Source organism: Ovis aries, chromosome 14 (genome assembly GCF_016772045.2).
Source record: "Ovis aries strain OAR_USU_Benz2616 breed Rambouillet chromosome 14, ARS-UI_Ramb_v3.0, whole genome shotgun sequence".
NCBI classification, from domain to species: domain Eukaryota; kingdom Metazoa; phylum Chordata; class Mammalia; order Artiodactyla; family Bovidae; genus Ovis; species Ovis aries.
In genome coordinates, this window is record NC_056067.1 from 1,380,300 (window position 1) to 1,397,042 (window position 16,743).

A 16,743-nucleotide genomic window follows, 5' to 3' on the forward strand; every position below is an offset into this window, starting at 1 on the left:
CTTTGCCCCCGTCGGCCCAAAGCCTGACAACCTGGTGCCGGCGCAAGCAATAAAGAAAAAGGGACTCTTGTACACTGCGGAACTTTTTATAACAGCCAAGGACGAGAAACCTGTAAATGTCTATTAACAGCAGACTAATTAAACTATGATTCAGGCCCTTCCCTGCCAGTGGCTAAGACTCTGCACTCCCAATGCAGGAGGCCTGGGTTCCATCCCTGGTCAGAGAATGTGCTGCAACAAAGACTGGAGATCCCACATGTTGCAACTAAGGCCCAGCACAGCCAAATAAATCATTTAAAAATAAATGATTCGACTACATAATGGAATACAATGGAATACTGTAGCACTTTAACTAAAAAATGAAGGAAAAAAGGAAAAGGAAGCTCTTTCTTAGGTCCTGGCAGGGGAAGATCTGTAAACTGTTCGATGAAACAATCAAGATGAAGAAGCGCAGTATGCTTCCACTTGCGTTTCTAAAAAGGGGGTTGTGAAGATATCTTTGAACTTGCTTCCATACGTACAAAACTCTGACGTGATATAAACAATTATATCACTGGTGGTGGCTGGTGAGAACTGGTCAGTGGCGCTGAACACATTTTAGAGATGTTTAATTTTAGACTATGTGAATGTTCTAGACCTACAGAAAACAGTAAAAAGGTCACACCCTCTCTCACGCAGCCGGCTGCGGCGAGGAAGGCTGGCAGACGGGCCCTCTGCAGCCCCCCACCCCCGCCCCGCGGTGCTCACCTCTATGGGGATGTAGAGCATGAACCCCGGCTCGCCCGTGTGCGTCATGCTCATCACCCGGATCCCGTTGGCGTAGCCCACGCTCATCTCCTGTGGAGACCAAGGGAGGGGGTCACCGTGGAGGTGTCAGAGGATGAAGGTCTCAGGAGCCCTCTCATTAGCTCTGCACCCTCCCTGCGTCTGACCCTGGAGGAGACAGACACATGTGAATGAAGGAATTTCTTCCCCGGTGGTCTGCTTCCAGGCAATGGGGTCACTAGGCACACAGCCCAGCCTCCCAACGCCCAGCTCAGGAGCGCCAGCCCAGCCGCTGGGGGAGTGGAGGCAGTCTTTGACAAGTAGGAAACACTCCTCTCCACAAAGTCCTGCTGAAGATCTGCTGGTTTTAGTCAGGACATCAGGAGCTATAAAGAGCAGGCAAATGTTCCTTGGTGGACCTGGCCGAGCAGCCCTGGGCACCTGCCCCAGAGAAGACGCTGGTTCACCTGCTACCCTGGAGGGCAGACACTGGGCTCCCCGTGTTCTGAACACGTTTCCAGCAGCAGTGACTCAAAAGGGCCTCTGACTCGACCTCGCTCTGTGGCGGGGTGTGGGGAGCCCCAGAAGGCCCCTAGCAGGCCGCCTCCGTGGGGAGGCACAAGGGTCTGGGGCAAGCCTCTTCTCAGAGCAAAGAAAGGGCTTTGACAGGGCTGGCTGACAGCTAACAGAGCTTTCTGCTGCTTTAACTGTGCCACAGAGAAGAGAGAGCTGTGAAGTCACTTAAGAGGAACCTGACTTCAGTCTGAACTTCAAAGAGCACCCCATCAGTAACTGTCCCAGAGCTGCCTGTGACAGCTGCCAAAACATCCGTCTGTGCAGACCTCTCCATTAGCCACTTCCCAGAGTGTTCAGCTGTCCTTCTTTTCACTCAGTTGCACTTTGTTTCACTCAGATCTACTTGCCAAGTATAAGAAAGAAAACCATGTATGTTTAGGGATTCGCCTAGCCATTTCTTATCTGAAGGGGCCACATACACAGAAGTTACTTCATGGGTGGAAAAGAGTAAGCTCTGCATGGAGAGAAGGGACCTGACCTTGGCTGGCGTTTTTTGGCATCAGTCTCATAATACTACAACATAAAAATGTAATCCACTGCTACAGAAAGCAATGGGCTTCCCTGATAGGTCAGCTGGGAAAGAATCTGCCTGAATGCAAGAGACCCTGGTTCAATTCCTGGGTTGGGAAGATTGCCTGGAGAAGGGAAAGGCTACCCACTCCAGTATTCTCCAGTATTCTCCAGTATTCTGGCCTGGAGAATTCCGTGGACACGACTGAGCGACTTTCACTTTCACAGAAAGCAATAAATATATACAACTGATATTGAGAAAAGTTAGGTCCACTTTAAAGATATCAATGTTTATTAAATAAGAAGACTGTAAAGAATGGAAAATAGTGGATATACTCATTTTGTTTGCTTAATGAATGTAAGAATACACTTTGTGGATGTTAACACCATAATGAGAACATGTAATTGCCATCTCTATAAAAGAACATTCCCTGCTTATTTAAAAACTAGAAGTTTTCCAGTACTCACCTTGCAGAACAGACTTGGGAAGTGGTCTGGAGTCATAGGGGCATAGGACAACTCAGATAGCACGTCCACAGCTCGAGGACCAATCAGGTTGAGGGCTAAAGGGGAAAGAAAAGGACATGTCTGGCTGCTCCAGGTGAACAGCTGAGCCAATGGGGAAGGTCTGTTCTGGACTTGCTCACCTATGGCCAGGTCTGGGTGGCAAGACCATGAAAACCTTCCTGTGTTTAGGCAGTCCTAGGATGCACCTAGATTCTGGCGAACACACTTATCCTGACAAGGCTGTTAAGTGCTGCCACTGACTCCTGGCATGTGAGAGCCTGGCCAGTTGTGGCCTCTTCCTGGGTACAAAGGAAGACGAGTCTCTACAGCCTCCTCTTCAGGGAGACTGGGAGCATGAAGCCAGAGGACAGGAGTCCACTCCCAGGCCTGGCCCTGAACACCTGCAGAGGTCCCGCTCCCCGCCTCTTCCCAGTGCAGCTGTGTGATGGAAAAGCCTCAAACACAAATCAGTAACAGGAGAGCCCCGAGGAGAGCTGCCCCCTGGCTGGGATCTGTGACAGCAGCTGAGCACGTCACACATCAGATACCCTCAGACGGACTGGAAAACAGGCTGGCTTCCGTAAGCCTCTAGTTTTCCAATCTGGTAGCAAGAAGGCCATCATATTTGCTACGATGAACTCGCCTCTGGTGGAGGCAAGGCAAGGGTCCTTTAAGTGAGAAGCAGGGAGGGGTTAAAGCTGAAATTAGGGGGTAGAAGAGAAAGGGCTGCTCCATGAGAGGATTGCTGAGGGGAGATAATCAGGGAATAAGTTAACCATCCTTAAGAAGTATTTATTTAAAAAAAAAAAAACTAGGGGAAATTGTGATGAAAACAACATTTACATAATGAATTAAAATAATTTAATAATGAGTCATTCGTTAATTCAACAAATATTTGCACTCTGATTTGCTGACTGTAGGGGATACAGCAGTAACCACATAAACAGAGAAGCGATAAGTCATCCCACACTTCACTTATAACATGTGGGGAAGCGCTAGCGATCCATTGGCTATGACCAGGAGCCTCTTACAAGAGGCTAATTCTGACACTCCTGAACACCAGATATGAAGAAGGCAAATGGAGAAGACAAACCTGGATCACTGGGCCAGCTGACCCCGGAGGGCCCCTGACCCCAGCAGGCCCCCTGACCCTGGAGGGCCCCTTACCAGTGTATTTCCAGGTGACGTCCTCCAGAATCAGGTTGCTGTCTTCTGGCATGTATTTCTTAAGCCAAGCCCAACAATGGACCTGCTGGTCAGTTGGAGAAATCATGAAGAAACTGAAAGTGAGACCAAAAGTAATCAAAACCAGGCAGCAGCAGAATGATCAGGAAGCAGGAGTTCTCAGCTAGAGTGAAAGCAACGGACAGAACATGCCCAGCGGTCTCTTCACTTTCAGGAAGGGCCAAGAGCACATCCTTCTCGGACACACCACGTCCGGACCAAGCAAGGTCTGGCATTCTGCTAGTGCCAAGAAATCATACAGCCTACCAACGTAAGATAAGGCACCTTCTCCAAGTAGAATAACTAATTCTCCACACTAGGTTTTAAATAATCTGGTGCGTCTTTTTCCCTCTCCTCGTGGCGGGGTGGAGTGTGTGTGCGTGCGTGCGCGTGCGCGGGCACTGCTGATGAACTGGACATGCATTAATGAAATGTTTTTTGTTCTCGGTGTTATTAACAATGTCCTGCAAAAGTGGCCACGCCATCTAGGGCCCAGGTGTGGAGGGAGCAGGGCGGCGCCTGGCTCACCTGCGCTTGCTCAGCCGGGCTATGCTGCAGTCGTTTTCGTACCCGCCACGCTCGTTGAGCATGCCGGTATGCACGATGTGGCCCACGGGCACGTCAAGGTCGTTGGAGAAGAGGTACTGGAGAATTTCTAATGCCTGATCCCCAGTGGACTGTAGGGTTGGGGAATGAAACAGAGATAACAGATGTAAGAACCTCTGGCTGGCAACGCGGCCTGACGTGCAAAGCCACTTGCTGAGAAAATTCAACTAGCTGGGCCTCGCGCAACAACATCTGCAGATTCACCCCACTGCAAGGAGCTCAGGTAAGCTAGCTACTGATTCTAGTGTCAAACGGGCCTCTACAAGCAGAGAAAGAATCAGAAACAAAGAGCTAAAAATTCCAGAAAATGTTATAATTCAGTTGACACACCAAAATATACCCGAGTTCTTACAGAATCAGTTTTGAAGTGACAGACGAAAAACAAGAGGCATATAATAAACATGCATGTCTCCAAGTCTGTTCTGCTGGTTCTCAAATACTTACTGTTATTTCAAACTTTGTGAAAGAGGACATGTCAATGACACACACGGCTTCCTTACAGCACTTGACTTCCGACTCCACAATCTCAAACCAGTCTGGCTTGTAGAAAGTCTTGCTCTGCTCCAAGGCCAGGAGGTCTATAGGACAGAGAAAACCAGAGGAAGAAGCAAAAGGAGGAGGAGTTTTGTCCTGGCGAGTTTCCTTGATAGCTTAGGACAGTATAATTGGTTTTTATTATTTATTCTCCCAGGAACACAGTCGAGTATACTGATTTAAAAATGAGGTTTAGGACTTCCCTAGTGGTCCAGTGGTTAAGAATCTGCCTGTCAGTAAGGGGGACACAGGCTTGATTCCTGACCCAGGAAGATCCCACATGGAGCAACTAAACCTGTGCACACAACTCCCGGAGCCCGCGTGCCCCAGGGCCTGCACCCTGCAACGAGAGCCCGCGCCACAGCCGGAGAGCGCCCCCGCGCGCCACAGCCGGAGAGCGGCCTCCGCGCGCCACAGCCGGAGAGCGGCCTCCGTGCGCCACAGCCGGAGAGCGGCCCGGTGCCCCACAGCCGGAGAGCGGGCCCCGCGCGCCACAGCCGGAGAGCGGCCTCCGTGCGCCACAGCCGGAGAGCGCCCCCGTGCGCCACAGCCGGAGAGCGGGCCCCGCGCGCCACAGCCGGAGAGCGGCCTCCGTGCGCCACAGCCGGAGAGCGGCCCCGTGCGCCACAGCCGGAGAGCGGCCCGGTGCCCCACAGCCGGAGAGCGGGCCCCGTGCGCCACAGCCGAAGAGCCCGGAGCCCCCAGCGCGTGCGCCACAGCCGGAGAGCGGCCTCCGGTGCCCCACAGCCGGAGAGCGCCCCCGTGCGCCACAGCCGGAGAGCGGGCCCCGCGCGCCACAGCCGGAGAGCGGCCTCCGTGCGCCACAGCCGGAGAGCGCCCCCGTGCGCCACAGCCGGAGAGCGGCCCGGTGCCCCACAGCCGGAGAGCGCCCCCGTGCGCCACAGCCGGAGAGCGGGCCCCGCGCGCCACAGCCGGAGAGCGGCCTCCGTGCGCCACAGCCGGAGAGCGCCCCCGTGCGCCACAGCCGGAGAGCGGGCCCGCAGGCCACAGCTGAGGGAGCCCCCGCTCGGCAACAGAGACACGGCACAGCCAAAATCCGTAATTTAAAACCAGACCAAGGGTGGGATGATATGGGAGAATGACATTCTAACATGTATACTATCATGTGAATTGAATCGCCAGTCTATGTCTGACGCAGGATGCAGCATGCTTGGGGCTGGTGCATGGGGATGACCCAGGAAGATGTTATGGGGAGGGAAGTGGGAGGGGGGTTCATGTTTGGGAATGCATGTAAGAATTAAGGATTTTAAAATTTTAAAAAATAAAAAACTAAAATATTTAAAAAAAAATAAAATAAAATAAAACCAGACCAAACCAAGATTTATTATTCTTAGGACAAAAAGAACAAATATGAGAACGTGCCTTCTTACCCTTATCTGGTGGCACGAAGTACTTTGGCCTCTCGAATCCGTGTTTCTCCATCCACCTGGCTCCCTGCGCGTCCAGCCGGTCATAGAGAGGAGAGGTGCGTAACTGCCTGCCAGTCTGGAAATCCCAGCGGGGAACCTTCAGGTCGTAGAGCAGAGCTAGGGGACGGAAGAGCAGGCGGTGAGAGCCCAAGCCATGGAGCTGAGCACCCCTACCCACGAGACTCTGGAGACGGAAGAGCAGGCGGTGAGAGCCCAAGCCACAGAGCTGAGCACCCCTACCCACGAGACTCTGGGGCTGCTTCCATTCAAAAGGGCATGCTTTCATGCTGCTGCAGCCCAATTCCCAACAGCACCCAGTGTGACAGGAACGCTCCAGAAGAGAAGGCTGCATTGTAAGAGCTGGTGTCGCCCCTCCACAGAGTTATGCAGCTGTGAGCCACGTCAAGACTCCAGATCTTTGTTTACAGTTGTTTTTAAGCTGGCAGGTGGAAACAATGGGAGAAAGGGTTCTAAACCTTGCTGAGCTCCCAGCAGGAGTGAAGGTCACGTCTACACAGGACACGCGAGGTTATATAGTGTGAAGCGCCGGCACCTGCTTCTTTCCAGCGCGTGTGTGGTTGGAGTCTCAGACCTGTCACACACTTGCCCGGGCATTTAACCATCTCTGAAGCAAAAGGGCACACAGCGCACTTGATATGGAACCTGACAGGTTGCACAGCTGTCCCACTGACATTGTTACATAACAAGGCTAGGGGCAGAATTCACTTCTCCTAATGTCCAATCTGCAACAGCAGTAAGTAAAAATATCCAGAAAGAGTATGATCTTTAGTGTCTTCCAGAGAGAAGACTGGACTTCATACAAGGCCAAACAAGAGGTACTTCGCTGAGGCAGAAGCAAGCCATGCTGCGCTCTCTGAACGGTCCAGATCTCTTCTGGGCTTTAGGCTCTACCTTCCAATTCCCCATTTTCTGTCATGAAAAAACTTGCAACTCATGAGAATCAGAGAAGGGCCCCCAAAGTGCTGTATCTATAAGAAGCTCAAGCTTCATTACGATTTGCACAGAAAACAAAAAATCTTGGCAGTCACACATACGGCTACCAGCCCGTGCACCACAACCACTGAAGCCGGTGTGGCCTGGAGTCTGTGCCCCGCAAAGAGAGAAGCCGCTGCAACGAGAAGCCTGCACACCAGAGCAGAGCAGCCCTCCCTGCCAGAACTGAGAAAGGCCGCACGCAGCGCCGAACACCCAGCACGGCCAAAAGAAATACAGTATATATAGAGATATTTTAAAGAGCTCACTGGGAAATAAAAAGCCAAGACAAGACAGTAACCCTTCAAAGTCAGAAGCAAAACCAAAGAGAAAGCAGGAATGCATGTCTGGCATCTACAAGAGAAGCGGTTTCCTCTTTGGTGAGCAGACGGTGGATTGATGATGAGAGTCACTTATGCTTTGAGACTAACTTGACAAATTCTCTGCCTTGGAAAGCAAACCATGATCTCAAAGACCAAGTGGGGAGTGCGAGCATTCACTGCGACACAGCAAAGTGAAAAGAAGGCAAAGACAAGAATGTTCAAGAAGCTGCTGCTCGGCGCCTGACAGGAGTGACCCCCGTGCGTCCCAGTCCACTTCCTGGTCACGGAGGTGAGTACCGTACAACACACTAAACAAAGCAGTCCACATGTCATGGGCATCACACCCCCAACACAGGCCTGGAACGGTCAAACGCCAGAAGCCCAGCTTGAAGCCACTGCTGAGGAACCGAGGAAGAATCTGCCCTGTGGAGACAGAGCCAGCCAGACGCCTGCGGAGAGGGGCAGTGGGGATGCAGCTTCACTCACGCATGACCTCCATGACACGGTGGCGCAGGAAGGTTCGGCTGCTCTGGAGGGCTCCAAACCGCTTCAGGTCCAGTTCCCAGACGTTTTCCGAGGGGTAGCCGTGCACCATCCATTCAGCGAGGTACCTGCAAAGGGGGAAGTTGCCAGGCCTCTCAGCGCTGTGACACTCTCAGCGCAGGACTAGGACTCCAGCACCAACGGGACTGAAAGACCCTGTCTTGTCAAGACTGGCTGAGAGATTCTCTAATTCCTTAACTTCTGGAGGAAGCAAATGAGATCCACCTACTGCTCTCACAAGACCACCATGAGGACATGAGCACTAATGGTAAGACTGCCTGGGAAGTATTAGGGCACAGCAGCCCACTCCAGTATTCTTGCCTGGGAAATCCCACGGACAGCGGAGCCTGGTGGGCTACAGTCTACAGAGTCGCAGAGTCAGACATGACAAGTGACTCAGTACACACGGGTGAACAAATAAGGCTAAAATAAACATACAAATGTACTCTGTACATGTTGATTTCTTTCCCCCTGTAAAACAGTCATCTCAGGAGGTTATATAGTTATATGGCCTATCACCTTTGCTCCAAACATTTTTGGTAACTTCTAATCCATAACTGTTTTCAGAGCCATTCCACAGTTCACCCAAGTATACTTACTGGTCAGCTAATTAAAATTTTTTTTTAATTGTGGTGAAATACAGACAATATGAAATTTACCATCTCAACCATTTAAGAGTACATACATCAGGGATGTTACGTATTTTCACACTGTCTATAATGATCACCACCATTCACCTCCAGAATTCTTTTCACTTCCCAAACAAACTACATCCAGTAAACAGAGACCACCCCCCGCACCCCCATCAACCACCATTCTATGTCTGTCTCTATGAATAGCACTACTCTTATGTATTCAAATAGGTGGAATTTTGTAGTACTGTCCTTTTGACACTGGCTTTATTTATATTAGTACCAAATTTTAAAATAAAAACTTGGGTGATGAGCATGATCTTCTACTCCGCTCACCAACACTACTTCCAAACTCAAAGAAACACATTCGAAGGACCAACGCTTGTTATGACTGAAGCAGTACAGACGAACACCCCACTGGTTCCCAGGCTAACTCCACAAGAGGGGTTCACGGTGACATGCCTGCAACAAGGGCCGAGTACCTTTACAGGGACAGAGCTCTCTACGGACACGTGTCGTCTGCTTACTACGAACGTGCTGGACTAAGTACATCACACACCATGTGAACAAGAAAGGAGGAAGCCCAGCAAGCCCAGTCTGAGTGGGAAGGACTTACTTTCCAGCTCCTCCACCAAACGAAAGGCCTGCGGAGTTCATTCCCACCAGGACGAAGTAGCCCCGCACTGAGGGAGACTCGCCCATGATGCACCGCATGTCTGGGGTGAAGGTCTCGGGGCAGTTCACCAGCTTCACGATCTCCAGCGTCTCCAGCTGTGGCATCCGACGCAGCAGGGAACTCAGCAGGGGCTCTGAGCGACACAACAGACCCAAACCCAGTCCTCAGCTTGAGGGGCCTCAAAACTGCCTTGCCCTTCACACCTCGCCTCCTGCTCCTTTCTCAAAGTGTCTTGGGGAGGTTTTGTGAGAAGAGCCAACTGGGCCATCTATCAGAAGCAGAAGCCTTGGTGGAATTACGGGACATCCCTACAAAGTTCTTGTCATAAAGACGGGAAAAAAAAGATACTCTGTAGAAAGGAAAGGTGATAGCCTATGGAAGACCAGATACTATGTGTGGCCCTCAAATAAAATCTCATAGGCATCAGTGGTAGGACAAAAGCTCTTAATTAAAAGGCCCCCAAAGAGATACGCAATAAAAGGCAGTATTTTCCTACGTTCTAACAGCTGCGAAAGACAGATCCTCAGCTTGTTTTAAGGTCAGTCCATCACCCAGGAAAGATCCAGTGGGACAGGGATCAAGATGAAGCCAGACTGAAGCCAGCTGGCAGGGACATGGGACATCTGTATGTTTTTCTCTTCACTTGTAAAAGTCTGAAATTTCCCCAAATTAAGGAAAAAAAAATTAAGTTCAAGTGGAAGAAAGGACACTCTTCATGACAGACCCTTTCATACCTTTTGAATTTGGAATTACATGATTATATTGCCTATTAAATAAATTATTTAAAAACTGAGTAAAAGAACATATTAACAATTTCGCTTTTAAAAATTCTCTTCCATCTTAAATGAAGTCCTATCAAAAGAAGGTTTCAAAAAAAAAGAAAGTAGGTTTCCTCCTAGCCTAAAATTTCAGCAAAGAGTTTAGACGAAAAAGTGAGAAGACAAGATTAACCAAGATTTTAATTTTAGGTCTCTGAATCGGCTTCCCAGGAACTATATCCTTAGACCAGACAACCTCTGTGGACACCAAATGGGGTTGTTACAAAGATCAAATAAGGGATCACAGGTATACCTTGATCTGTTTCCAGACTATTGTAATAAAGTGAATACTGCCACAGTGAGCTGTGTGAATGTTTTGGTTCCCTCAGCGCATATCAAAATTATGTTACAGTGCATGTAAAAATTATATTGTATTATGTGTTCAATAGAATTATGTCTATAAAAAACGAATGGACAGGATATGCCCTGGCAGTCCAGTGATTAGGACCCCACACTTTCACTGGTGTGTGCATGGAGTTCAATAGCTGGTCAGGAAATTAAAATCCTGCAAGCCTTGTGGGGAAAAGAGCACCAAACACAAAAAAAGCAAAAACACAATACCAATATACATACCAAAAAATGTAAATTAAAAAATACTTGGCCAGATATACAAGCAACCTAAGTGTCCATCAACAGATGTGGTATATGTATATACAATGGACTGCTATGCAGCTATTAAAAAATTTTTTTGCTACTTGCAACAACATGGACAGACTTAAAAGGTATTATGTTTAGTGAAATGCGTCAGAGAAAGACAAATACTGAATGCTATCACCTATATGTGGAGTCTAAAAAGGAAAGAACCTAGTGAATGTAACAGAAAAGAAATGGACACAGACTTGTGGTTATCAGTGGGAGAGGGAAGTGGGAAGGGGCGAGGTAAGGGGAGGGAGTATAGAGGTACAAAGTACTACGTATGAAACAAATAAGCTACAAGGATGTATTGTACAACACAGACTACAGTATGTCATAACTATTAATGGAACATAACCTTTTAAAATTGAGAACTGCTATACTGTTTGTACACATGAAACTTGTATATTGTGTACATCAATCATATCTCAAAAACGCCACTGAACATTAAACAATTTCCGCTCAGACTTCAGTATATTATTAAAACTATAAAAACTTAAAAAAAAAAAAACCCTTACTGCTAAAATATGCTATTATCCGAACCTTCAGTAAATCCTATCTTTTGCAATTGACAGATCACTGATACAACATAGATCATTAATACAACAGACAGATCACTGAAGAAATACACAGATCACAAACCACAGATCCAATAACACACACAACCATGAAAAAGTCTGAAGAATTACTGTAACTACCGAAATTCAAGAGATGAAAGTCAGAAAATGCTGTTGGAGAATGGTGCCAATAAGACTTGTTCAGCGCAGCGTTTGCCACAGATCTTCAATTTACTGAAACAAACTCAGTATCTGAGAAGCACAATAAAATGAGCCATGCCTGTGTTTCTGAAAAGGCTTTAATGAGTAACATCTTAGACAAATACAAGGCTCTCATGTTAAAATCTAGTTTACGTACCAAAATGATCCCAGTCTTCCTGCAGATTCTGAATCTCCAGCTGGTTCTTGCCCTCAGTGAAAATTGGTTTGGGGTTTTTCTCAAAGCCCCCTGACAGGATGCCACCCTGCCAGTTCCGAATATAAATTCTTCCATCGGCATCTACAACAGCTGAGAGGAAAAATGACAAGGAGGTAGGGAGCAGAAGAGAACACAGGGTTTAGAGGCAAGCCAGCTGTCTACACGGACAGAAAAAGAAGTTAAACAAAAACACCTAAAATTGCCCGTATTAACCAGGCAGTGTTCAGTAAACACAAGCACCATTAGCTTTAAAATGCTTTTCCCGGTCATGGGCAAGGATGCTCCTTCCAGATTTATTGTGGAGACTGTTTTTCCGATTACCCCTATACCAATCACTTACCTAGAAGCTTTGACTAGTTCTCAGAATCAAACCACATAACTGCCACTGTGCCACAGGAAAGCCTGACAGAGGGGGCTGCAGAGTCCATCTTAGGGATGAAGACCTCCAAGTGGTATTGAACCCTCCCTACGGTGCTGAGAGTCACTGAGCAGCCCGAGTTTAGAGCTCACCAGTGACATCTCCACAATGGGTAGCATTATGTCAACTCTAGGTTACACTCCAGACATGGCCAAGTCAGACCTCTGTCTGGGACTACAGTTAGCTTGCAAACAAAGAAACAAAACTGCTCAAATGGTACGCCCACTTTGGCCATCCTTTCATAAAGAGACATTCAAGTCAAGTTAGAACGGGGTCCACCGCCCTGTAACATGCTCCAGAAAAGAAGTGAAAAGACTCTTCTGGGCGCAGTCTGTCCTCAGCAGAAAGCCTTTCTTGGCAGAGGACAGAGCAGGGGCGAGGAGACAAGAGTAAAAACAAAGCGCAAGTCCTCACTTGGCGTGCTGCTCGGCAGCGGGGTCTCCCAGGGGCGAGTCAGAAGGTAGAAGTGTTCGCAGGCATGTAACGGGATGCTAACCGGCTCCTCGCTGCACAGACCCAGCTCGTATGCCCACTACAGATGCACAGAGGGAGGGGTGGGTGGAGAGGAACAGAAAGGCGCGTGAGCAAGGGCAGCCTCTTGAGACGAGTGTCACTGCGAGCGGCTCCTGGGAGCTCCCACTCCCCATCAGCTGTGGGAAGCCGACTCCCAGCTTTAGTTCCTAACGTTTCAGAGGGGAGCAACACTGTAATGGCTGAGCCACGGAGTCTGCTTTCTGAGCAGAGAAGACAGAGCTACCAGCTCGGAAGGGGAGCCAGGCCCTTGGAACCCCAAACACCAACCACGAAGACCTCCACGTGGCGGAAAGCACTCCCGGCTGCCCCTAGGACCGTGGAGGGGGGCAAGGGACAGTCTGCCTTCTGGGCTGCAGGGTTTAGGGTCCTGACACGGAACCCACGCTCCCGACACAGGGGCATCCCAACGCTCGTCTGCTGGGCGGCGGGATGGCACGAACCACCATGCAGCCCGACCAGGGACCGAGCGCTGTCCGCGCTGACTCTCTGGGCCTCCCTGAGCGGGGCTGCCCCTCGGCCGGGGAGGAGGGGGACGGTGCCCAGCTTCCACACGAGGGGCAAGGGCGGGCTTCCCGTGTGGAGGGGGGGGATTCCGAGTTTTCCCGGCCACAGAAGGAACAGTGTGTCCCGGACGCCTGCTCAGTCCATCAGAAAACTAGGCTTACCTCTGTACCCCAAATCCTGGAGACAAAGTTAAATAAGAAAGGCAGCGACCCAGTCTCATCACTGACCTACCTGACCAGCACAGTTGACAAAATACTGGCACTGGATCTGTCCTTTGTCTGTCTCCACGCCGGTGACTTGACCTCTTTTGACCATAACATGAAGAATACTTGTCCGGTCATAGATCTGAACACCTGTCCCAAGGTAAACACAGAGTTGGGTTTTGTCATCTGCTGTCTCAGAGTCAGGCATCTGCAGCAGCTTCTCAACAAACACTGAACAGACCAGGTCCATGCTTTAACTTTGGAATCCAAAACACTCCTAGAACCACATCCTGAGATGGTAGAAATGGGCCTTTCCCAAGACTGAAAAGACCAGGCCAACTGAAAAAACCAACTGAAGCACATAATGAAATCTCAGGGATCATGGGCCTTCCCTGGCGGTCCGGTGGTTCGGGTCCACGCTTCCACTGCAGGGGCCTGGGTTCCATCCCTGGCTGGGAATCAAAGGCCCTCAAGGGGCTTGGTGCAGCCAAACAAAAATCCAGGGATCCTTAAAGGGGCAGGAGAGAAACAGAGCCACAGGGCCGCCTCAATCCTGATCGACCCACACCACGAAGCAGTTCATCCAGAGCGGACACCACCACAGATGAGCCTTCCCCTCGTTCATTCCAACCCCAGGACATGACCCCAGCTGTGCATTAAACCCCCGAGGCATGTGCCAGCCTCGGAGCTTCTCAGGTCCTGTGGAGGGAGAAAGGCCCTTACACCTAGAATGCTCTAAGCAGGACTGAAGGCAGCGCCTAGGAGACTGCACAAGAAAAACGTGGCCCTGAGGGAAACTGCGCCGACAGGTACCGCGCTGAGACAAAAACTCAAGAGCCGCGAGCCGGAGTTCCATGCAGACGCTGTCTGGTGGCGCTGCCGCCGCTGGGCCGCTCTCCTGAGACCAGCCCTCTCCTCACCCCGCGCCCACTCACCGCTCTGGGAGGCGGCACTGGCCAGGGCGAGCGCCACGTCGGCGGAGGACACCACCGCGTCCTCGGGGACGTGCATGGCCCCCACCAGGTCGTGCACGTTGAGCAGAGGGTGCAGCTCGGCCACTTTCTTGGGGGAGACGATCTCGCAGGGGATGCCTACGACACTGGCACAGAACACAGGGGCACAATGACATTCCCCGGCCTCCGCAGAGGTCAGCTGACAGGAAGTCGGGACGGGCTCAGCCTCATACGTACTTCAGCCTCGAGTTGATGCGCTTCAGGGAGATGAGCCGGTCCTGAGTTTGGGCCAGAAAGATGGAGCCCGTCCTAGTGTAACCTGGAGGGAGAAGCAGCCCAGACTCAGACAGACCGGGCCACCCGCAGGGGCACAGCGGGAGCCCACCAGCCTGCCAGGCGGGCGACCCGCAGGGAGTCCTGGACGGGCTCAGCTCACAGCTCTGCGAGGGACGCAACTGTGACCCCTCCCTCCTGCACCCCTTTGGGTAACCAGGCCCTTTTCTCCTCGGTCCTTGGTGGGCACGTAACCGTGGCGATGGCTGTCCTCAGCGCAGCCGCAGGCCTGTGACCTGCGCTCAGCCGGTCTGACCTCCTGGAACACTGGGGCTTGAGCCAGGAGAGAAGGCGGAGGTCCCTCCTCTCATCTCAGGAGCAGCAGTGTCCCGGCCAGCCCACCCTCCTTCCAGCTGAGGGCCTGGGTCCTCACCACCCGGCTCCACCCCGCCTCCAGCTGGCAGCCGCCTCCTAGTCCACAGGCCCCAGTGGCCTTCCAGAAGCTCCTTGTTGCCCAGCTTAGCCCCGGGCGATTCCTGCTGTTTGCGGTCAACGTACTGGATGTGACCACTACAACACTTGAGTCAGTGACAAGCCTCCCAGAGTGCAATGTCTTTTCAGTTCTCATAAGAAAAGCTTGAATCAGTCAGGTGTCTTTTTAAAAGGAAATATAGTCATGATCATTTCAGAGCCTGGTTTTTGTAAGTATTAGACATATCCTCATTATATTTATTCCTTTGCTCTGTCCTAGGATATACAGAAAGCAAAAATGTTCATACCACTGTGAAAAATAACTTGCTAAGTACAGGTCAATGTTTGTTCACAGTTCTGTTTGTCTTCGACTGAAGGTAGAGTTAAACACTATGGTCAGAAGTCTCTGAGTTTGCTTTTTTCCCCATAATAAAGCTGTTATTCATCTGAAATGCAACTATGTTATTTCTGCTAGTATTCCACTGTTGGTTCCCTCCCATTCTGATAAGTTTTTTTTTTATATTTGAGTATGGAGAATGTCCAAATCATTCTATAAGTCAAAACTACACAGCGTCAAGGCAGAAATATCAACTACTCCCCACTTCCCCACCATGCACCGTGTTCCCCACTTACTCTGGGGGTGACCACCCTCAGCTGTTGTTGTTGAGGTGCTATGTCATGTCTGACTCTTCTGCCACTCCATGGACTACAGCCCTCCAGGATCGCCTCTGTCCATGGGATTTCCAGGCAAGAATACTGGAGTGGGTTGCCACTTCCTTCTCCAGGGGATGTTGCTGACCCAGGGATCGAACTCTGGTGTCCTGCACTGGCTGGTAGATTCTTTACTGCAGAACCTCCAGGGAAGCCCAGCCAACCTCAGTACTTTCTGATTTATCCTTTCTATATTTATTCGCAAAATAATGTATATTTTCTTATTGCTTCTTAGTTCTTATACAAAAGCAGTGCGTTTTATACAGCTTTTAACATCTTGGTTTTCTCATGTGACAATGTATCCCAGAGATCATTTCATAACAGTTCACAGACATCTTTCTCCTCCTTTTTACATCTACTTAATACTCCTGTGTGTGGACTTCATCAATTTTATGCATGCATATTTTTGTGCAAGATATTAAGTGGAAAAAACAAGGTACAGACATGCTTAATACAATCTCATTTTGGTTAAAAAAAAGTACACATCAACAAACCACAGAGTGGTAACCTTGTGGTGGGTATTCAGTGGGAAGGTTGACTTTTTCTTTTTATATTTCTGTATTATTCACATTTATCATAATAATTTATTATATATATTTAAAACTTTCTAAAAGTTCCTTATAACCCACAAAATATTTTTAAAAATTAATTGGTCATCAACTTGGTTAAGTGGCTTAATCTACCTGTATCTAAGTTTTTCAACTGTAAAAGAATGACCCATCCTTACTATAAGGTCAAATAATACATGAAATACTTCCAGAAGACTATTAAAATTTTTATATTATCACATTCAGTCACCTGACAAAAATTTATCAAGTACAAAAGAAGCACAGCAGAAACTAATTTTGTATAATGAGGACTCCTGAAGTGACCCAGTAACTCTGAGTTAAATGCAGTTACCATACACCTCATGTGAGTGAACTATTTCAGA

General features: G+C 49.5%; 1 protein-coding gene across 3 annotated transcripts in view; it reads right to left on the reverse strand.

Moving 5' to 3' along the window:
- LOC101115897 (pyruvate dehydrogenase phosphatase regulatory subunit, mitochondrial) overlaps positions 1–16,743 on the reverse strand; it is a 43,335-nt gene that overhangs the window by 11,064 nt on the left and 15,528 nt on the right. For all 3 annotated transcript variants that reach the window (XM_027977618.3, XM_027977619.3, XM_060398226.1), the window contains exons 4-16: positions 14,595–14,676; positions 14,340–14,503; positions 13,433–13,554; positions 12,578–12,695; positions 11,686–11,835; positions 9,260–9,452; positions 7,955–8,079; positions 6,114–6,269; positions 4,633–4,766; positions 4,111–4,259; positions 3,526–3,638; positions 2,320–2,414; positions 748–837 (exon numbers count right to left, since the gene is read on the reverse strand). In XM_027977618.3, coding sequence (XP_027833419.1) covers positions 748–837; positions 2,320–2,414; positions 3,526–3,638; positions 4,111–4,259; positions 4,633–4,766; positions 6,114–6,269; positions 7,955–8,079; positions 9,260–9,452; positions 11,686–11,835; positions 12,578–12,695; positions 13,433–13,554; positions 14,340–14,503; positions 14,595–14,676 — 1,691 coding nt within the window. The remainder of the gene's footprint in view (positions 1–747; positions 838–2,319; positions 2,415–3,525; positions 3,639–4,110; positions 4,260–4,632; positions 4,767–6,113; positions 6,270–7,954; positions 8,080–9,259; positions 9,453–11,685; positions 11,836–12,577; positions 12,696–13,432; positions 13,555–14,339; positions 14,504–14,594; positions 14,677–16,743) is intronic.